Genomic DNA, 24,991 nt, shown 5'->3' on the forward strand with positions numbered 1-24,991 from the left:
CCTCCCCCTCCCCCCCCTCAATCCTCCCCCCCCTCCCCCCCCTCAATCCTCCCCCCCCCTCCCCCCCCTCAATCCTCCCCCCCCCTCCCCCCCCTCAATCCTCCCCCCCCCTCCCCCCCCTCAATCCTCCCCCCCTCTCTCCCCCCCTCAATCCTCCCCCCCTCTCTCCCCCTCAATCCTCCCCCCTCAATCCTCCCCCCCTCTCTCCCCCTCAATCCTCCCCCCCTCTCTCCCCCTCTCACTGTCTCTTTCTCTCCTCCCACACACACTGTCTGTGTTTATGTATAGATACTGTACATATATTTAGTAGTTCAGCTTTCACTTTCATTTCTCCCTCCCTGTCTCTTCCTCCCCTCCTCCTCCTCCTCCTCTCTCTCTCTCACCCCTCCTCCTCCTATCTCTCCTCCCTCTTCCTTCCTCTCTCCTCCCCTCTCCTACATTCTCTCTCCTCCCCTCTTCCTTCCTCTCTCCTCCCCTCTTCCTTCCTCTCTCCTCCCCTCTCCTACATTCTCTCTCCTCCCCTCTTCCTTCCTCTCTCCTCCCCTCTCCTACATTCTCTCTCTTCCTTGTTAGATGACAGCAGCAGCGAATGTAAGTGTGAGTAACATGTGATGTGTGTGATGTGAGTGTGTGAGACCTGAGTATATGTAACGTGTGAGTGTGTATGACATGTGAGTGGGGTGTGTGTATGACATGTGAGTGTGACCTGAGTATATGTAACTTGTGTGTGATGTGAGTGTGTGTGACCTGCATATATGTAGCTTGTGAGTGTGTATTACATGTGAGTGTGACCTGAGTATATGTAACTTGTGAGTGTGTATTACATGTGAGTGTGACCTGAGTATATGTAACTTGTATTTGTAACCATGTATTATTTTGTTTTACTCTGTGCCCAGGACATACTTGAAAACGAGAGGTAACTCTCAATGTATTACTTCCTGGTAAAATATTTTATAAATAAAATAATTGTGAGTGTGATGTTAGTGTGTGTGACCAATGACTGTGATCTGAGTATTTGTAACTTGTGAGTGTTGTGTGATTGTGTGAGACCTGTGAGTGTGACCTGCATATATGTAACTTGTGAGTGTGTGTGACCAATGAGTGTGATCTGATTATATGTAACTTGTGTGTGATGTGAGTGTGTGTGACCTGCATATATGTAACTTGTGAGTGTGTATGACATGTGAGTGTGACCTGAGTATATGTAACTTGTGAGTGTGATGTTAGTGTGTGTGACCAATGACTGTGATCTGAGTATTTGTAACTTGTGAGTGTTGTGTGATTGTGTGAGACCTGTGAGTGTGACCTGCATATATGTAACTTGTGAGTTGTGTGACCAATGAGTGTGATCTGATTATATGTAACTTGTAAGTGTGGTGTGTGTGTATGCCATGTGAGTGTGGCCAGTGAGTGTTATCTGAGTATATGTAACTTGTAAGTGTGGTGTGAGTGTGTATGCCATGTGAGTGTGGCCAGTGAGTGTGACCTGAGTATATGTAATTTGTGAGTGTGTGTGACCAATTAGTGTGATCTGAGTATATGTAATTTCTGAGTGTGGTGTGAGTGTGTATGACATGTGAGTGTGACCTGAGTATATGTAACTTGAGTGTGATGTGTGTGAGACCTGTGTGTGTGTGACATGAGTGTGACCAGTGAGTGTGATGTGAGTGTGTATGATATGTGAGTGTGATCTGAGTATATGTAACCTGTGAGTATGATCAGCCTGTAAGCAGAGCAGTGAGTGTAATTAGTTTGTAGGGCATGTGATTATTTTGAGTTGTATGATGTCTAATAGGGGATAGAGAGTAGGGTTATTATATCGGGGTCAGTTGTGGGGTTTGGGGTGTTTCCCGCAGCGCTGCTCTCTGATTGGCTGGCTCTGTTTCAGCATGGTTGACGTGCAGGTGAGTGGACTCCGTGACGGAGTGGACACAGAGTACTTGCAGCTTTACTTCGAGAGTAAGCGTCTCTCGGGCGGGGGCCCGGTCCTGTCCTGTACGAGAGACGGAGCAGAGGCGCTGATCACGTTCCAGAATCCCCAGGGTAAGCGACGACAACCCCCATACTGTATATACATCAATATATACCCTGTGTATAAGGCTCGCCCAGCAATAAATACCTCGACTCACTACAGCTATGTAACTCCTCGTATTACCCCATATACTCGCTCCCTATAACTCTTCCTATTACCCCATATACCCGCTCCCTATAACTCCTCCTATTACCCCATATAACCGCTCCCTATAACTCCTCCTATTACCCCATATACCCGCTCCCTATAACTCCTCCTATTACCCCATATAACCTCTCCCTATAACTCTTCCTATTACCCCATATACCCGCTCCCTATAACTCCTCCTATTACCCCATATACCAGCTCCCTATAACTCCTCCTATTACCCCATATAACCGCTCCCTATAACTCCTCCTATTACCCCATATAACCGCTCCCTATAACTCCTCCTATTACCCCATATAACCACTCCCTATAACTCCTCCTATTACCTCATATAACCACTCCCTATAACTCCTCCTATTACCCCATATACCCGCTCCCTATAACTCCTCGTATTACCCCATATACTCGCTCCCTATAACTCTTCCTATTACCCCATATACCCGCTCCCTATAACTCCTCCTATTACCCCATATAACCACTCCCTATAACTCCTCCTATTACCCCATATACCCCCTCCCTATAACTCTTCCTATTACCCCATATACTCGCTCCCTATAACTCTTCCTATTACCCCATATACCCGCTCCCTATAACTCCTCCTATTACCCCACATACCCGCCCACCTACCTCTACTCATCCCCTTCTGCCTTTCTCTCTCACTTTGAATCCTGGCTCTCTTTCTTCCTCTCCTCAGACTCCCCTGTTCTTCTCCTTGGAGACTTCAATTGCCACATTGATGACTCTTCTCTCCCTTGGGCTTCCCGCTTTCTCTCTCTAACCTCTTCTTTTGGCCTTCAACAGTGGACAGCAGCCAGAACCCACAAGGATGGCCACTACCAAGACCTGTTTTTCACTAAACTTCCTCTCTGTGACCATCACCTCATCTCATTCTCTCTATCTCGCTTCTCACCTTCTCCACCTCCATCTACCCCCCGGTTCTGCAGAAACCTGCGCTCTATTCACTTACCTGACTTTGAGTCCACTTTACGCTCCTCCCTCTCCTCTCTCAGCTCTGCTACAGACCCTGACACACTGGTCAGGAACTACAACTCTGCCTTGTCCTCCTCTCTTGATCTACATGCCCCGCTTTCTCTCTGCCGTCCTCGTCCTTCTAACCCCAGACCCTGGCTAAATTCCCACACGCGCATGCTGTGTTCCTCCACTCGTTCCTCTGGAGGAAATCTCACACTCTCGCAGACTTCATTCACTACAAATTTATGCTATCCTGTTTCACCTCTGCCCTCTCGCAAGCTAAACAAGCCGACTTCTCTTCTCTAATGAACACGCACAAGTCTAACCCACGCCGACTGTTCTCTGTCTTTGACTCTCTACTCAAACCACCCTCAGCTGCCTCTTCATAACTCTGTGCCCAGGACATGTGTGAAAACGAGCGGTAACTCTCAATGTATTCCTTCCTGGAAAAACATTTTTTTAAATAAATAAAATATTGGGCGATATGTCCTTACTCGCGAGTGTACTTAAAGTGAATGTCCTTAAAGCAGGGTGTATATAGTGTGTGTGTGTGTGTGTGTGTGTGTGTGTGTGTGTGTGTGTGTGTGTGTGTTTGTGTTTGTGTGTGTGCGAGCTTTCGAGATACACTGATCCCTTCTTCTGGCGATGTTACAATGAATAAAGCCAAAAAAAGGGTTTTTACTTTAAAACAGTGCATACTGGAAAGTGATCTGTAATTGAAGTTTATCCCTTCCCCCTGTGCAGTATGTGTTTTATGACTTGAGGTGTTAAATGGTCCCTGAATGTTGTTGATGTAATGTATGTAATATAAATTGGTAAAGAGCCCACAGTGTATACAGCGCTTTACAAAAGGTGTGTGTGGAGTGAGAGTATATGAATGGTGTGGGCTCCATTATTTATTTTTATATATATATATATTATTTATACCGGTTATATATTTATCTATACGGGAGCCCCTCGGGGAGACCTCGCTCAGTAGGTGGGACGCCAGGGGCTGATATATATATATGTATGTGTGTATGCATGTAATATATATATATATACATGCATACACACAGCCCCTGGCGCCCCCCTGCTGGGAGAGGCCTCCCCGGGGGTCTCCTGTGGGTACGCCTCTCTTCTCATTGTTACTGCAGCACGTTCTCTCCTCTCATCCTCCCATGTTGATTTTGGGGGTCCCGTTTGTTGATCTCACTTGGAAATGAGAAGACGGTCTGGGTGGACAAGCGCTCAACACCGTGATCCACACAGCTTTAAAGCACAGCATGGAACACCGTGATACTCACAGCTTTAAAGCACAGCATGGAACACCGTGATACACACAGCTTTAAAGCACAGCATGGAACACCGTGATCCACACAGCTTTAAAGCACAGCATGGAACACCGTGATACACACAGCTTTAAAGCACAGCATGGAACACCGTGATCCACACAGCTTTAAAGCACAGCATGGAACACCGTGATACACACAGCTTTAAAGCACAGCATGGAACACCGTGATACACACAGCTTTAAAGCACAGCATGGAACACCGTGATCCGCACAGCTTTAAAGCACAGCATGGGACACCGTGATACACACAGCTTTAAAGCACAGCATGGAACACCGTGATACACACAGCTTTAAAGCACAGCATGGAACACCGTGATACACACAGCTTTAAAGCACAGCATGGAACACCGTGATACACACAGCTTTAAAGCACAGCATGGAACACCGTGATACTCACAGCTTTAAAGCACAGCATGGAACACCGTGATACACACAGCTTTAAAGCACAGCATGGAACACCGTGATACACACAGCTTTAAAGCACAGCATGGGACACCGTGATCAACACAGCTTTAAAACACAGCATGGAACACCGTGATACACACAGCTTTAAAGCACAGCATGGAACACCGTGATCCACACAGCTTTAAAGCACAGCATGGAACACCGTGATCCACACAGCTTTAAAGCACAGCATGGAACACCGTGATCCACACAGCTTTAAAGCACAGCATGGAACACCGTGATACACACAGCTTTAAAGCACAGCATGGGACACCGTGATACACACAGCTTTAAAGCACAGCATGGAACACCGTGATACACACAGCTTTAAAGCACAGCATGGAACACCGTGATACACACAGCTTTAAAGCACAGCATGGAACACCGTGATCCACACAGCTTTAAAGCACAGCATGGAACACCGTGATCCACACAGCTTTAAAGCACAGCATGGAACACCGTGATACACACAGCTTTAAAGCACAGCATGGAACACCGTGATACACACAGCTTTAAAGCACAGCATGGAACACCGTGATACACACAGCTTTAAAGCACAGCATGGAACACCGTGATACACACAGCTTTAAAGCACAGCATGGAACACCGTGATCCACACAGCTTTAAAGCACAGCATGGGACACCGTGATCCACACAGCTTTAAAGCACAGCATGGAACACCGTGATCCACACAGCTTTAAAGCACAGCATGGGACACCGTGATACACACAGCTTTAAAGCACAGCATAGAACACCGTGATCCACACAGCTTTAAAGCACAGCATGGGACACCGTGATACACACAGCTTTAAAGCACAGCATGGAACACCGTTATACACACAGCTTTAAAGCACAGCATGGAACACCGTGATACACACAGCTTTAAAGCACAGCATGGAACACCGTGATCCACACAGCTTTAAAGCACAGCATGGGACACCGTGATCCACACAGCTTTAAAGCACAGCATGGAACACCGTGATCCACACAGCTTTAAAGCACAGCATGGAACACCGTGATACACACAGCTTTAAAGCACAGCATGGAACACCGTGATACACACAGCTTTAAAGCACAGCATGGAACACCGTGATACACACAGCTTTAAAGCACAGCATGGAACACCGTGATACACACAGCTTTAAAGCACAGCATGGAACACCGTGATACACACAGCTTTAAAGCACAGCATGGAACACCGTGATCCACACAGCTTTAAAGCACAGCATGGAACACCGTGATACACACAGCTTTAAAGCACAGCATGGGACACCGTGATACACACAGCTTTAAAGCACAGCATGGAACACCGTGATCCACACAGCTTTAAAGCACAGCATGGAACACCGTGATCCACACAGCTTTAAAGCACAGCATGGAACACCGTGATACACACAGCTTTAAAGCACAGCATGGAACACCGTGATCCACACAGCTTTAAAGCACAGCATGGAACACCGTGATACACACAGCTTTAAAGCACAGCATGGAACACCGTGATCCACACAGCTTTAAAGCACAGCATGGAACACCGTGATACTCACAGCTTTAAAGCACAGCATGGAACACCGTGATCCACACAGCTTTAAAGCACAGCATGGAACACCGTGATCCACACAGCTTTAAAGCACAGCATGGAACACCGTGATACACACAGCTTTAAAGCACAGCATGGGACACCGTGATCCTCACAGCTTTAAAGCACAGCATGGAACACCGTGATCCACACAGCTTTAAAGCACAGCATGGAACACCGTGATACTCACAGCTTTAAAGCACAGCATGGAACACCGTGATCCACACAGCTTTAAAGCACAACATGGAACACCGTGATACACACAGCTTTAAAGCACAGCATGGAACACCGTGATACACACAGCTTTAAAGCACAGCATGGAACACCGTGATCCACACAGCTTTAAAGCACAGCATGGGACACCGTGATACACACAGCTTTAAAGCACAGCATGGAACACCGTGATACACACAGCTTTAAAGCACAGCATGGAACACCGTGATACACACAGCTTTAAAGCACAGCATGGAACACCGTGATCCACACAGCTTTAAAGCACAGCATGGAACACCGTGATCCACACAGCTTTAAAGCACAGCATGGGACACCGTGATCCTCACAGCTTTAAAGCACAGCATGGAACACCGTGATCCACACAGCTTTAAAGCACAGCATGGAACACCGTGATACTCACAGCTTTAAAGCACAGCATGGGACACCGTGATACACACAGCTTTAAAGCACAGCATGGAACACCGTGATCCACACAGCTTTAAAGCACAGCATGGAACACCGTGATACTCACAGCTTTAAAGCACAGCATGGAACACCGTGATACTCACAGCTTTAAAGCACAGCATGGGACACCGTGATACACACAGCTTTAAAGCACAGCATGGAACACCGTGATCCACACAGCTTTAAAGCACAGCATGGAACACCGTGATCCACACAGCTTTAAAGCACAGCATGGAACACCGTGATACACACAGCTTTAAAGCACAGCATGGAACACCGTGATCCACACAGCTTTAAAGCACAGCATGGAACACCGTGATACACACAGCTTTAAAGAACAGCATGGAACACCGTGATACACACAGCTTTAAAGCACAGCATGGAACACCGTGATCCACACAGCTTTAAAGCACAGCATGGGACACCGTGATACACACAGCTTTAAAGCACAGCATGGGACACCGTGATCCACACAGCTTTAAAGCACAGCATGGAACACCGTGATCCACACAGCTTTAAAGCACAGCATGGAACACCGTGATACACACAGCTTTAAAGAACAGCATGGAACACCGTGATACACACAGCTTTAAAGCACAGCATGGAACACCGTGATACACACAGCTTTAAAGCACAGCATGGAACACCGTGATACACACAGCTTTAAAGCACAGCATGGAACACCGTGATACTCACAGCTTTAAAGCACAGCATGGAACACCGTGATACACACAGCTTTAAAGCACAGCATGGAACACCGTGATACACACAGCTTTAAAGCACAGCATGGAACACCGTGATACACACAGCTTTAAAGCACAGCATGGAACACCGTGATCCACACAGCTTTAAAGCACAGCATGGAACACCGTGATCCACACAGCTTTAAAGCACAGCATGGAACACCGTGATCCACACAGCTTTAAAGCACAGCATGGAACACCGTGATACACACAGCTTTAAAGCACAGCATGGAACACCGTGATCCACACAGCTTTAAAGCACAGCATGGAACACCGTGATACACACAGCTTTAAAGCACAACATGGAACACCGTGATACACACAGCTTTAAAGCACAGCATGGAACACCGTGATACACACAGCTTTAAAGCACAGCATGGAACACCGTGATACACACAGCTTTAAAGCACAGCATGGAACACCGTGATCCACACAGCTTTAAAGCACAGCATGGAACACCGTGATCCACACAGCTTTAAAGCACAGCATGGAACACCGTGATACACACAGCTTTAAAGCACAGCATGGGACACCGTGATACACACAGCTTTAAAGCACAGCATGGAACACCGTGATACACACCGCTTTAAAGCACAGCATGGAACACCGTGATCCACACCGCTTTAAAGCACAGCATGGAACACCGTGATCCACACAGCTTTAAAGCACAGCATGGAACACCGTGATACTCACAGCTTTAAAGCACAGCATGGAACACCGTGATACTCACAGCTTTAAAGCACAGCATGGGACACCGTGATACACACAGCTTTAAAGCACAGCATGGAACACCGTGATCCACACAGCTTTAAAGCACAGCATGGAACACCGTGATCCACACAGCTTTAAAGCACAGCATGGAACACCGTGATACACACAGCTTTAAAGCACAGCATGGAACACCGTGATACACACAGCTTTAAAGCACAGCATGGAACACCGTGATCCACACAGCTTTAAAGCACAGCATGGAACACCGTGATACACACAGCTTTAAAGCACAGCATGGAACACCGTGATACACACAGCTTTAAAGCACAGCATGGAACACCGTGATCCACACAGCTTTAAAGCACAGCATGGAACACCGTGATACACACAGCTTTAAAGCACAGCATGGGACACCGTGATACACACAGCTTTAAAGCACAGCATGGAACACCGTGATCCACACAGCTTTAAAGCACAGCATGGAACACCGTGATCCACACAGCTTTAAAGCACAGCATGGAACACCGTGATCCACACAGCTTTAAAGCACAGCATGGAACACCGTGATCCACACAGCTTTAAAGCACAGCATGGAACACCGTGATACACACAGCTTTAAAGCACAGCATGGAACACCGTGATCCACACAGCTTTAAAGCACAGCATGGAACACCGTGATACACACAGCTTTAAAGCACAGCATGGAACACCGTGATACACACAGCTTTAAAGCACAGCATGGGACACCGTGATACACACAGCTTTAAAGCACAGCATGGAACACCGTGATCCACACAGCTTTAAAGCACAGCATGGAACACCGTGATCCACACAGCTTTAAAGCACAGCATGGAACACCGTGATACACACAGCTTTAAAGCACAGCATGGAACACCGTGATCCACACAGCTTTAAAGCACAGCATGGAACACCGTGATACACACAGCTTTAAAGCACAGCATGGAACACCGTGATCCACACAGCTTTAAAGCACAGCATGGGACACCGTGATACACACAGCTTTAAAGCACAGCATGGGACACCGTGATCCACACAGCTTTAAAGCACAGCATGGAACACCGTGATCCACACAGCTTTAAAGCACAGCATGGAACACCGTGATCCACACAGCTTTAAAGCACAGCATGGAACACCGTGATCCACACAGCTTTAAAGCACAGCATGGAACACCGTGATACACACAGCTTTAAAGCACAGCATGGAACACCGTGATCCACACAGCTTTAAAGCACAGCATGGAACAGCGTTATCCACACAGCTTTAAAGCACAGCATGGAACACCGTGATACTCACAGCTTTAAAGCACAGCATGGAACACCGTGATACACACAGCTTTAAAGCACAGCATGGAACACCGTGATACACACAGCTTTAAAGCACAGCATGGAACACCGTGATCCACACAGCTTTAAAGCACAGCATGGAACACCGTGATACACACAGCTTTAAAGCACAGCATGGAACACCGTGATACTCACAGCTTTAAAGCACAGCATGGAACACCGTGATACACACAGCTTTAAAGCACAGCATGGAACACCGTGATACTCACAGCTTTAAAGCACAGCATGGGACACCGTGATCCACACAGCTTTAAAGCACAGCATGGAACACCGTGATCCACACAGCTTTAAAGCACAGCATGGGACACCGTGATCCACACAGCTTTAAAGCACAGCATGGGACACCGTGATACACACAGCTTTAAAGCACAGCATGGAACACCGTGATACACACAGCTTTAAAGCACAGCATGGAACACCGTGATACACACAGCTTTAAAGCACAGCATGGAACACCGTGATACACACAGCTTTAAAGCACAGCATGGAACACCGTGATCCACACAGCTTTAAAGCACAGCATGGAACACCGTGATCCACACAGCTTTAAAGCACAGCATGGAACACCGTGATCCACACAGCTTTAAAGCACAGCATGGGACACCGTGATACACACAGCTTTAAAGCACAGCATGGAACACCGTGATCCACACAGCTTTAAAGCACAGCATGGAACACCGTGATCCACACAGCTTTAAAGCACAGCATGGAACACCGTGATACACACAGCTTTAAAGCACAGCATAGAACACCGTGATCCACACAGCTTTAAAGCACAGCATGGAACACCGTGATCCACACAGCTTTAAAGCACAGCATGGAACACCGTGATACACATAGCTTTAAAGCACAGCATGGAACACCGTGATACACACAGCTTTAAAGCACAGCATGGAACACCGTGATCCACACAGCTTTAAAGCACAGCATGGAACACCGTGATACACACAGCTTTAAAGCACAGCATGGAACACCGTGATCCACACAGCTTTAAAGCACAGCATGGGACACCGTGATCCACACAGCTTTAAAGCACAGCATGGAACACCGTGATCCACACAGCTTTAAAGCACAGCATGGAACACCGTGATACACACAGCTTTAAAGCACAGCATGGAACACCGTGATCCACACAGCTTTAAAGCACAGCATGGAACACCGTGATCCACACAGCTTTAAAGCACAGCATGGAACACCGTGATACACACAGCTTTAAAGCACAGCATGGAACACCGTGATCCACACAGCTTTAAAGCACAGCATGGAACACCGTGATCCACACAGCTTTAAAGCACAGCATGGGACACAATGATACACACAGCTTTAAAGCACAGCATGGAACACCGTGATACACACAGCTTTAAAGCACAGCATGGAACACCGTGATCCACACAGCTTTAAAGCACAGCATGGAACACCGTGATACACACAGCTTTAAAGCACAGCATGGAACACCGTGATACACACAGCTTTAAAGCACAGCATGGAACACCGTGATCCACACAGCTTTAAAGCACAGCATGGAACACCGTGATACACACAGCTTTAAAGCACAGCATGGAACACCGTGATACACACAGCTTTAAAGCACAGCATGGAACACCGTGATCCACACAGCTTTAAAGCACAGCATGGGACACAATGATACACACAGCTTTAAAGCACAGCATGGAACACCGTGATACACACAGCTTTAAAGCACAGCATGGAACACCGTGATCCACACAGCTTTAAAGCACAGCATGGAACACCGTGATCCACACAGCTTTAAAGCACAGCATGGGACACCGTGATACACACAGCTTTAAAGCACAGCATGGAACACCGTGATACACACAGCTTTAAAGCACAGCATGGAACACCGTGATCCACACAGCTTTAAAGCACAGCATGGAACACCGTGATCCACACAGCTTTAAAGCACAGCATGGAACACCGTGATACACACAGCTTTAAAGCACAGCATGGAACACCGTGATACACACAGCTTTAAAGCACAGCATGGAACACCGTGATCCACACAGCTTTAAAGCACAGCATGGAACACCGTGATACACACAGCTTTAAAGCACAGCATGGAACACCGTGATACACACAGCTTTAAAGCACAGCATGGAACACCGTGATCCACACAGCTTTAAAGCACAGCATGGAACACCGTGATCCACACAGCTTTAAAGCACAGCATGGAACACCGTGATACACACAGCTTTAAAGCACAGCATGGAACACCGTGATCCACACAGCTTTAAAGCACAGCATGGGACACCGTGATCAACACAGCTTTAAAGCACAGCATGGAACACCGTGATACACACAGCTTTAAAGCACAGCATGGAACACCGTGATACACACAGCTTTAAAGCACAGCATGGAACACCGTGATACACACAGCTTTAAAGCACAGCATGGGACACCGTGATCCACACAGCTTTAAAGCACAGCATGGAACACCGTGATACACACAGCTTTAAAGCACAGCATGGAACACAATGATACACACAGCTTTAAAGCACAGCATGGAACACCGTGATACACACAGCTTTAAAGCACAGCATGGAACACCGTGATACACACAGCTTTAAAGCACAGCATGGAACACCGTGATACACACAGCTTTAAAGCACAGCATGGAACACCGTGATCCACACAGCTTTAAAGCACAGCATGGAACACCGTGATACACACAGCTTTAAAGCACAGCATGGAACACCGTGATACACACAGCTTTAAAGCACAGCATGGAACACCGTGATACACACAGCTTTAAAGCACAGCATGGAACACCGTGATACACACAGCTTTAAAGCACAGCATGGAACACCGTGATACACACAGCTTTAAAGCACAGCATGGAACACCGTGATCCACACAGCTTTAAAGCACAGCATGGAACACCGTGATCCACACAGCTTTAAAGCACAGCATGGAACACCGTGATCCACACAGCTTTAAAGCACAGCATGGGACACCGTGATACACACAGCTTTAAAGCACAGCATGGAACACCGTGATACACACAGCTTTAAAGCACAGCATGGGACACCGTGATCCACACAGCTTTAAAGCACAGCATGGAACACCGTGATCCACACAGCTTTAAAGCACAGCATGGAACACCGTGATCCACACAGCTTTAAAACACAGCATGGAACACCGTGATACACACAGCTTTAAAGCACAGCATGGAACACCGTGATCCACACAGCTTTAAAGCACAGCATGGAACACCGTGATCCACACAGCTTTAAAGCACAGCATGGGACACCGTGATACACACAGCTTTAAAGCACAGCATGGAACACCGTGATACACACAGCTTTAAAGCACAGCATGGAACACCGTGATCCACACAGCTTTAAAGCACAGCATGGAACACCGTGATCCACACAGCTTTAAAGCACAGCATGGAACACCGTGATCCACACAGCTTTAAAGCACAGCATGGAACACCGTGATACACACAGCTTTAAAGCACAGCATTGGACACCGTGATACACACAGCTTTAAAGCACAGCATGGAACACCGTGATACACACAGCTTTAAAGCACAGCATGGAACACCGTGATCCACACAGCTTTAAAGCACAGCATGGAACACCGTGATCCACACAGCTTTAAAGCACAGCATGGAACACCGTGATACACACAGCTTTAAAGCACAGCATGGAACACCGTGATACACACAGCTTTAAAGCACAGCATGGAACACCGTGATCCACACAGCTTTAAAGCACAGCATGGAACACCGTGATACACACAGCTTTAAAGCACAGCATGGAACACCGTGATCCACACAGCTTTAAAGCACAGCATGGAACACCGTGATCCACACAGCTTTAAAGCACAGCATGGGACACCGTGATACACACAGCTTTAAAGCACAGCATGGAACACCGTGATCCACACAGCTTTAAAGCACAGCATGGAACACCGTGATCCACACAGCTTTAAAGCACAGCATGGAACACCGTGATCCACACAGCTTTAAAGCACAGCATGGAACACCGTGATCCACACAGCTATAAAGCACAGCATGGGAATCAGATGCAAAGCCAGAGAAACCACTCACAGACATGTTTCACCACGTACTGTGTGTATATAATATATACTTATATTATTATATTATATATATATGTATAATATATATATATATATATATATATATATATACATACATACATACATACATACATTTGTGTGAAAAAGAAAGTGCACCCTCTTTGAATTCCATGGTTTTACATATCAGGACATAATAACAATCATCTGTTCCTTAGCAGGTCTAAATATTAGGTAAATACAACCTCAGGTGAACAACAACACATGACATATTACACCATGTCATGATTTATTTAACAAAAATAAAGCCAAAATGGAGACGCCATGTGTGAAAAACTAAGTACACCTTATTATTCAATAGCTTGTAGAACCACCTTTAGCAGCAATAACTTGAAGTAATCGTTTTCTGTATCACTTTATCAGTCTCTCACATCGATTTGCTGGTGTGCTTGGGATCATTGTCCTGTTGCATGACCCAATTTCGGCCAAGCTTTAGCTGTCGGACAGGTGGCCTCACATTTGACTCTAGAATACTTTGGTATACAGAGGGGTTCAGGGTCGACTCAATGACTGCAAGGTTCCCAGGTCCTGTGGCTGCAAAACAATCCCAAATCATCACCCCTCCACCACCGTGCTTGACAGTTGGTATGAGGTGTTTGTGCTGATATGCTGTGTTTGGTTTTCACCAAACGTGGCGCTGTGCATTATGGCCAAACATCTCCACTTTGGTCTCGTCTCTCCAAAGGACATTGTTCCAAAAGTGTTGTGGTTTGTTCAGATGCAACTTTGCAAACCTAAGCCGTGCTGCCATGTTCTTTTTAGAGAGAAGAGGCTTTCTCCTGGCAACCCTTCCACACAAACCATACTTGTTCAGTCTTTTTCTAATTGTACTGTCAGGAACCTTAACATTTAACATGCTAACTGAGGCCTGTAGAGTCTGAGATGTAACTCTTGTTTTTTTTGCAATTTCTCTGAGCATTGCACGGTCTGACCTTGGGGTGAATTTGCTGGGACGTCCACTCCTGGGAAGATTGGCAACTGTCTTGAATGTTTTCCACTTTTGAATAATCTTTCTCACTGTAGAATGATGGACTTTAAATTGTCTGGAAATGGCCATATAACCCTTCCCAGATTGATGGGCAGCAACAATTGCTTCTCCAAGATCATTGCTGATGTCTTTCCTCCTTGGAATTGTGTTAACACACACCTGAATGCTCCAGACCAGCAAACTGCTAAAACTTTGTCTCTTATAGAGGTGGTAACACTTGCTGATGATCAATTAATCAAGGGCATATGATTAGCAGCATCTTAATCCCTATGGAAGCAGTAAGGGCGTACTTAGTTTTTCACACAAAGCTTCTCCATTTTGGCTTTATTTTTGTTAAATCATGACACGGTGTAATGTCGTGTGTTGTTGTTCATCTGAGGTTGTATTTACCTAATTTTAAGACCTGCTAAGGAACAGATGATTGTTATTATGTCCTGATATGTAAAACCATGGAATTCAAAGAGGGTGCACTTTCTTTTTCACACCACTGTATGTTATATACACACAGTATATACTTATACCTGAATGTTATATACACACAGTATATATTTATACCTGAATGTTATATACACACAGTATGTATATGAATGTTATATACACACAGTATATACTTATATCTGAATGTTATATACACACACTATGTATATGAATGTTATATACACACAGTATATACTTATATCTGAATGTTATATACACACAGTATGTATATGAATGTTATATACACACAGTATGTATTTATATCTGAATGTTATATACACACACTATGTATATGAATGTTATATACACACAGTATATATTTATATCTGAATGTTATATACACACACTATGTATATGAATGTTATATACACACAGTATATACTTATATCTGAATGTTATATACACACAGTATGTATATGAATGTTATATACACACAGTATATACTTATATCTGAATGTTATATACACACAGTATGTATATGAATGTTATATACACACACTATGTATATGAATGTTATATACACACAGTATATACTTATATCTGAATGTTATATACACACAGTATGTATATGAATGTTATATACACACAGTATGTATATGAATGTTATTTACACACAGTATGTATATGAATGTTATATACACACAGTATGTATATGAATGTTATATACACACAGTATATATTTATATCTGAATGTTATATACTCACAGTATATATTTATACCTGAATGTTATATACACACAGTATATACTTATATCTGAATGTTATATACACACAGTATGTATCTGAATGTTATATACACACACTATGTATATGAATGTTATATACACACAGTATGTATATGAATGTTATATACACACAGTATATACTTATACCTGAATGTTATATACACATGATGTATATGAATGTTATATACACACAGTATGTATATGTAACGGCTGGACCCCCCTTGTCTGACCCACCCAATCTCACATTGGCCCGTGTGGTCTAACCGGTCCCCATTACAAGGTCGTGTGTGGTGGTGCACCTGCTAGTAACAGGACTCCTGAGTCTCCCGCTTGGTGTTATAGAGGATATCATCAGGACAGGTATCGGAGGTAGTGGTTACGAGTCCAACTTACTTCACGTGCAGCGCCTCCACCTCATCAGGATCTATGCTTCCGCAGGGAGATTGTCCTGGTGAGGAACTCCTTCTCGGTGGTGACTGCCACTGCAGAGTAATCTCACACTCACACAGTGGGGGTTTCTTTGAACAAGGCATCTTTATTGTAGGTTGGGATGTAGCAGACTGCCCCATGCAGCTGCCGGCTCTAGCCGCACATCTCTCCGTGCTGTCCCTTTGCCAGGTACGCCCTCCCGTATTGAAGTGGGATTCCCTTTCTTCTAGGGAGATCACCGCTGCGCCAGGTCCCTGGACACCGGGTGGCTTAGACAGACTTGATTGGTCACTCTGCTACCGCTAGTTACAGCACTAGGGTCACAAAAGTATTCCTCCAACCGCTTCACACAACTGCTGGCTAACACTTGCCACTACTTTGCCCACTTTGCAACAACACTAACTGACAGTGTTGTGCCCTTTATACCTCAGGGGGCAGGCGCAGCTTCTGATGTCACTATCCAGGGACTCAGAGCATACAGCCACTCCCTTCCTTACACAGGGCACCACACCAGGGTGTGAGGGAAAACCTCCATAACTACTGTTGGCAGGCCTGTACTTACCAGGACTTACGGCCAACAGGGAAGATGTACGCAGTCATTATTATGCATGGCTACATACTCCCCCTGGTTAATACCCACCGTCCCGGCTGGGACCTAAATTTGGTGTACCTTGCGCCAGGAAACACTGCAAAAGAACACACAAATAACATGGCAAACATCATCACATTGACATAATAATGCAAGCCCATCTCACTCACTGACCAGCAGGGAGCGCTAAAGAAAAAGCAGACCACTCTAATTTGGCTCTCAATAGTAATGTCGAGATCTGGCTTCTTCACCTCCCGCCCCGCGGCATCATGCACAGTCACGCTGTATTCCCTCGCTCATTGCAATACACCACTTTGTGCATATATACACTGCGTCCTATCTTCCAGACCCGCATAAGTTGAGCTACCCTCTGCTCGGCCTGAATTCCTTTAATGGCTCCCCCTTTTTCTACGATATAGTGCTGGATATCGTTTCTAAGCCATCTCTCCCTATTCTCCTCTATCTCTCTCATTAGAGGTTCCGGGACATACGGGTAATCAAGCCCATGCGACCTTCTGTATTTTGCCGCAATAGCCCGTTCAGCTCGGCAAGCCCTGGTTAACTTACTTTCACCAGCCGCCCCGGGCAGCACCCATGACAGGGGCTCATCGGTCTCTACCGGGTCATCCAACCCTGCGGACCCCTTAGGGATAATAAGGCCTGCCTGGATACGATCCCACCTTACCCTTAGGGCCCTAAGGTATGCCTCGTCATCAAAGTCCCCGGCAGCCCACCAGTGATCAACCACCCCCTCCCTTTCTAGGATAAATCGGGTGCGGTCGAACCAGGCTACATACCCCTCGTACAACGGGGCCCACCACCTAGTCTCCTTCCGTTCTTCGGAGCTAGGTTCTATAGACTCCTCTATCGACTCCTCATCAGGCCCACCCGAAGATACCCCGGACGTACCCTCAGATCGTCCCATTTGGCTCTTACTCTGTGACCAGTGTCCGCCCTCAATACCCAGCGCGCTATAACTCTCGCTGGCCATCGACCCACGTCGAGAAATCCTCCCTCCACCCTCCGATCCATCATCGGACGTTCCCCAGTCCAGGCTTCCAGTCCGTTCTTGGATAGGACCCCGGGAATCCCCTGACAACCCTAAGCTAGAACTGGACCCGAATGAAATAGTGACGGGGACAGGGGCTTTAGCTGGGGCCTTGGGGCTAACCTTGGGTGTGGACGGGGTTTGGGGACGGGACCGAACCGTAGGTATAGGCAGGGTTACGACCTGCTCCCCAGCAATACCTGTCTCGGCTTCGGCACAAAGTCTCTCTTTCTCACCGGCAGTTGGGCTCTTCACTCTCCGACTCGAGCGCCCATTCCGTCTGGCAGGAGGTGAACGACTTCCGCTGCTCGACCGCAGAGGCGCGATCATCTCCCACTCGATGCCGCTCTGGTCATCCGGAATCACCTCCGCACACGCACGTGCTTCGACGCCATCTTGGGTTGGATCCCCAATCGGGATCTCTTCCTCCACGAGGACATCCGGCAACGCCTGTCTGCTGCGCGATCCAGTCTGGCTCTGGACTCGCTCTTCTTTCTCCTCCACCCCCTGGGTCTGCGACAGGCACGGTGTCATCTTAGTACCTCGCAGGGTCGGGGGGGATCGACCTCCTTCCGATCCATTAGTCACCACGGCAGTGGGACTCCAGCGATCGGGTGGTCGCGGTACTGGAGACACTCTACTCCGCGTCTCTACACCACGGGGAATGGCATCTCTCCATGGCGTACCAATAGTATGACAGTCTCTCTTTATGACCATCTTACTCGACAGCCTAGCACACTCCTCGTCCGAGGATTCTAACTTGCAATTCGGCCGAGGCATCCCAGTAGGAGACCGGCGATGGGCTCCTCGGTGATCACCTCTCCGATGGCTGGGTTTCTCCGTCGGGAGCACCGAACCTGACTCCAACTCCGCGGGACCTGCACTCTCATTCCATAGTGCTCCCGGCTGCTCGTCGATCGGCATCGGGACATTTCCTGCTACTCCCACCGCTTGTACCAGTACAAAAGTGGTCATGGGCCACATGTACTGCAGTCCACAGTGGGGGCATCGGGCCTCGCTGCCCACGGCTCCGCCCGGCAGTCTGCACTGCAGGCAAAGACACGCCACGGTCTCCACACCCTCTACCCGGATGATCAGGAAGCCTCCTGGAGCCGAGTAGGGATGAGTAGAGATCAACGGACTCTGGTCCACTTTATCAGCAACTGCAGCCATATTCACCAGCGGAGGCACTCGTCCCAGAGGTCTGTACTGGTCAATGGCTCTTCGCAACTGAAGGGCATGGGCTGATTTAGCAACCCCTCCTCCTACTTTCTCTGTCGACATCCGGTGGAACTGCAAACCACTCCCCCTGGTTGAAACTAGGGGGATGTCTCGTAGACTTGTAGGCTGACCCAGCACAGGTGCCGAGTGAGTCATAGTCCATGAGGGCGCGGCTCCAGCTTTCGCACCAAACTCCCCATCGGGGTGGATTTTCTCGTTGGCGCCAATCCTGGCCAACAATTAGCAAACTGCAAAGTTGCAAGACTTTCTGCAGCATGCCCACGCGGTGTCCCGGGAACGCGGGAACCGCCATTTTGGTAAGTATTGTCCTTCTTTCCATGTGAGGTAGCGTCTGGCTGTTTGTTAATTGGGGTATAACAAAGTCCATTTCGTTCCTCCCATCGGATAACACTGTCATGCTCATTATTCTCAGGGGTATCATCCCGAGAACAAAAACATGATAAACACGGCTCAGCCACGGCTTTCACGCCATTCCACAACAAACTCACAAAAGTCTCTTCTGTAGCTTGTTCTTCGTCCACGCACAGTTCATATGCGTGTTCTTCCTCTGACCGCAATCCTGGACCTTCTGCTCTGTGCAGATCCTCCATTCCTACGGTTCTCTCTCCCCGCCATCCTGGACCTTCTACTCTGTGCTGATCCTCCATTCTGACGGTTCTCTCTCCCTGCCATCCTGGACCTTCTGCTCTGTGCAGATCCTCCATTCTGACGGTTCTCTCTCCCTGCCATCCTGGACCTTCTACTCTGTGCAGATCCTCCATTCTGACGGTTCTCTCTTGATCGTTGAACACTGATTCCTTGTACATGGAGCTCCGCTCTGCGGGGCAGCTACCACATCCGTACAATAAACATGCCTTGTGCACCACCTTGTGTACCTAATGTAGATCTGACTCGTGTTTGCACTACCTCAGGCTAGGCTCACTCTTTCTGTGTCTACTGTAACACGTTCCTCCAGTCTGTGCTCCTTGGTAAGTGATCTGGAATGGAGACTAGAGTACTCTGGCTCTTCCATGCAGTACTTTGGGCGTCGACCTACTTTTGGCTAGCCTAGTGCGGACCCTTCCAGAATTCCTGCCCTAAGTTACCAGTTTACCCCTTCAGGCGTCCCCCGCTAGCGCTACCTCAAGGCGACTAGAACAGCAATAGCCCCCGGCTCCAGACTCACTAACCCCTAACGGATCCCAAGGCGTCTTTGCGGCATGCAGCTCCAGCATCTCCCTGACTACCCCTGGCTCTGTCCCACGCAGCACAAAGTGGCAGCAGACACTTTCCCTGTTTCCTAATGTGTGCCTAGCAAAAGCCTGTCCTGTTAGGTCTCTCAGCAGCGCCTCCAATTGTAACGGCTGGACCCCCCTTGTCTGACCCACCCAATCTCACATTGGCCCGTGTGGTCTAACCGGTCCCCATTACAAGGTCGTGTGTGGTGGTGCACCTGCTAGTAACAGGACTCCTGAGTCTCCCGCTTGGTGTTATAGAGGATATCATCAGGACAGGTATCTGAGGTAGTGGTTACGAGTCCAACTTACTTCACGTGCAGCGCCTCCACCTCATCAGGATCTATGCTTCCGCAGGGAGATGGTCCTGGTGAGGAACTCCTTCTCGGTGGTGACTGCCACTGTAGAGTAATCTCACACTCACACAGTGGGGGTTTCTTTGAACAAGGCATCTTTATTGTAGGTTGGGATGTAGCAGACTGCCCCATGCAGCTGCCGGCTCTAGCCGCACATCTCTCCGTGCTGTCCCTTTGCCAGGTACGCCCTCCCGTATTGAAGTGGGATTCCCTTTCTCCTAGGGAGATCACCCCTGCGCCAGGTCCCTGGACACCGGGTGGCTTAGACAGACTTGATTGGTCACTCTGCTACCGCTAGTTACAGCACTAGGGTCACAAAAGTATTCCTCCAACCGCTTCACACAACTGCTGGCTAACACTTTCAACTACTTTGCCCACTTTGCAACAACACTAACTGACAGTGTTGTGCCCTTTATACCTCAGGGGGCAGGCGCAGCTTCTGATGTCACTATCCAGGGACTCAGAGCATACAGCCACTCCCTTCCTTACACAGGGCACCACACCAGGGTGTGAGGGAAAACCTCCATAACTACTGCTGGCAGGCCTGTACTTACCAGGACTCACTGCCAACAGGGAAGATGTACGCAGTCATTATTATGCATGGCTACATATATGAATGTTATATACACACAGTATGTATATGAATGTTATATACACAGTATGTATATGAATGTTATATACACACAGTATGTATATGAATGTTATATACACAGTATGTATATGAATGTTATATACACACACTATGTATATGAATGTAATATTCACTTGTATCCCCGTCTCATGCAGATGCAGAGCAGGTTCTATCCGAGGCGGAGCACACTGTGCAGAATGTTCCGCTGCGTGTGCGCAGAGCGTCCCCGTGGCATCCTGGGAAAGTCGCTCTGCACGGTCTGAACCCCGAGACCAGCGACTCTCTGCTCGAGCTTTATGTAGAGAGAGTGAGTGAGCGAGACGGCTTCAGCACTCAACGCTCCGCAGACAGGACGAGTGCACACATCACTTTCCAGGAGCCGTTCAGTGAGACAGGTAACCACAGCAACTACTCGGCAACAACTCACACTCAGATAAACCTGGCCCACTCACACTCAACCACACCAACCACACTCCGATAACCCCAGCCCACTCGCACTCAGATAACACCAGCTCACTCACACAACCACACTCAGATAACCCTGGCCCACTCACACTCAGATAACACTGGTGCATTCACACTCTGAAAACTCTGGTCCACTCACCTCAGATAATACTGTCCCACGCACACTTGAATAATCCTGACACACACTCACTCATACACAGGAGCAAAGAAATGTAGGTAGCACAAGAGACGAGCAGTACTTGCTGAAGTGGTATTATACTTACTGTCATTAACAACAAGAGAACAGTTACGTTTTGGGCAGTGCCCCCTTCATCAGATCCCCCGCAGTGTAACAGTCAGAAAATGCAACTAAATAGAGGATTTAGCCCCCATGGTGCCGAAAACGCAGCATGGAGGCGTTCTGGCAATGGCGGGCCGCGTGTTCACTAAGCTCCCGGCTCTTCCGGGTGGTGACGTCTCGATCCTATATCCGCCTGTGCGCTATTTGTCGTTGCCATGGCAGCACAGAACGCCATGTATTGTAACTAGCCCACTTTCCCCCACCCCCTGGGAGATATGGCGGCTACGGTGTGTGTGGTGCTTTACCTGCGGCTCACAGGAGGACTGAACCTCCGCTGCTGGGAGCCTGGGGTGCACCTGATCCGTCGGGAGACAGCGCCTCCACCTGCGCGGGATCCTAACAGTGTGGGATAACCCTGTGCAGGACAATAAGAAATACACACTGGTGTGATATAACCGGTTTACTGAACACGTGACTAAGAATACTACAGAACCACTTAAGCCATCACAGGGCCGTACCCCTTCACCATGCCCCCCAACACTGTGTCCACACCCTGGTGGGGTTTACCCCAAAGTACTGAGGTGCACCTGGGCACCCAACCGACCCGGTATCTACAGGAACCAACCCACCCTGAGACAGCGCTGCCCCACTGGAACAGAAGTGTATAGTTGGTGAATGTGTTGAGGTGAGGTACCTGCCGGGTGCTCCCAGCACCCACCCGGGCGCGTCGATGTAACAAGATGGGATCCAGTGACGTTACCCGCGAAGCTTCCGCCTCTACGTTGGGGGGTGTCCCGCGTGGATGGTGCCACCATGCAGAGCGTCTCTGTACTGTAGATGGTGATCTGGTCCCAGACCACGTGATGCCAGGATACAGCCACGTCCGGTCTGTGTCCCTCACACTGGCACTGCAGGGCAGTGTCCCTGTCTATGGGCCTGTCCCTGCAGCAACCACAAGCTGAGGGGAGTCGGGGCCTAAGGGGGTCTCTGGCCTAGTGCAGGGGTCACTGACACCCTCCACATACACACCCTACCTGTCTGCTGTCCCAGCTCCAACTGCTGGCGTGGTCTCAGCGCGCGGAGTGTATCTCATTTCTGAATCTAATATATACCTCCCCTCTACCATTTTACCACCTTTCCTCTCACAATATAATATAATGTGTGTGTGTATATATATGCAGTGTTCGACAAACCTATACATTTGCACGCCCCGGGCGAGTGGATTTAACATCGTGGCGAGCTCCTATTGGCCCAAGCAGCACACGTGGGTACTAGGTGGCGAGTAGATTTTTTTGTTCGGCGAGTAGATTTTTTGGTGATTTGTCGACCACTGTGTGTGTGTATATATATATATCTATACTGTATGTAATATAAACCTCCTATATATATACATATACATATATACAGTGGTCGACAAATCACCAAAAAATCTACTCGCCGAACAAAAAAATCTTCTCGCCACCTAGTACCCACGTGTTCTGCTTGGGCCAATAGGAGCTCGCCACGATGTTAAATCCACTCGCCCGGGGCGTGCAAATGTATAGGTTTGTCGAACACTGCATATATATACACACACACACACACACATTATATTATATTGTGAGAGGAAAGGTGGTAACATTGTAGAGGGGAGGTATATATATATATATATATATATATATATATATATATTTATCATTTTTAGTCATAAGCCTGATTGTCCATCCCCTTTATTCATTTGGTGGCTCTTCTCTGCACTCTCTCTATTTCCATAATGTCTTTTCTGAACATTAGACACGCTCCCTCCAAAGAAGGAAGCGAGATGAACACATACGTTTGTGTCCCCGAATGGCATGAATGAACAAGTAGAATTGAATTGATTGGTGTACTAGGTGGGGTCATTGCCATAAGTAGCATTATATTACTGTATGTTGGATATGATATTTAACCACATACCCTGTACTCCACGTGACACCATCTTATAAAAGTCCAGATGGCACATAATATGCTAGACGATGTCATGTAGTGGGGAGTGTATGTAACGTTTACAGGTGTGATGGAGCAGCCTCACAGGTAGAGTCAGGAGTTTACACACCAACGTCTTGCAAAGAAAGTACTTTATTTCTCGGACAAGGGCAATCAGGTTGCATTACACGTTTAACAGCATAAGCATAGAACAAAATAACAACATATATCTGCCAAACAACACAAAAGTCCTTGGGTTTTGGGTGCAGGGTGTGAGTCTGAGCTCTTCCCCCAGACATGTCTTTGGGTTTTGGGTTTTGGGTGGGAGTCTGAGCTCTTCCCCAGACACGTCCTTGGGTTTTGGGAACAGGGTGGGAGTCTGAGCTCTTCCCCCAGACACGTCCTTGGGTTTTGGGTGCAGGGTGGGAGTCTGAGCTCTTCTCCCAGACACGTCCTTGGGTTTTGGGTGCAGGGTGGGAGAATG

General features: G+C 47.6%; 1 protein-coding gene across 4 annotated transcripts in view; it reads left to right on the forward strand.

Annotated features, from left to right (window-relative positions):
* Positions 1–411: 411 nt before the first annotated feature.
* Positions 412–24,991, forward strand: part of PARP10 (poly(ADP-ribose) polymerase family member 10) — a 103,764-nt gene continuing 79,184 nt past the window's right edge. For 2 of the 4 annotated variants that reach the window (XM_075584312.1, XM_075584314.1), the window contains exons 1-3: positions 412–591; positions 1,889–2,043; positions 21,974–22,213. In XM_075584312.1, the coding sequence (XP_075440427.1) occupies positions 1,890–2,043; positions 21,974–22,213 (394 nt within the window). In that variant the 5' untranslated portion in view covers positions 412–591; position 1,889. Of the gene's footprint in view, positions 598–1,888; positions 2,044–21,973; positions 22,214–24,991 lie in introns of all 4 variants that reach the window. The other 2 variants (XM_075584313.1, XM_075584315.1) reach the window with 2 other exon arrangements.

This window comes from Ascaphus truei, unplaced genomic scaffold (genome assembly GCF_040206685.1).
Source record: "Ascaphus truei isolate aAscTru1 unplaced genomic scaffold, aAscTru1.hap1 HAP1_SCAFFOLD_538, whole genome shotgun sequence".
In the NCBI taxonomy this organism is placed as follows: Eukaryota; Metazoa; Chordata; class Amphibia; order Anura; family Ascaphidae; genus Ascaphus; species Ascaphus truei.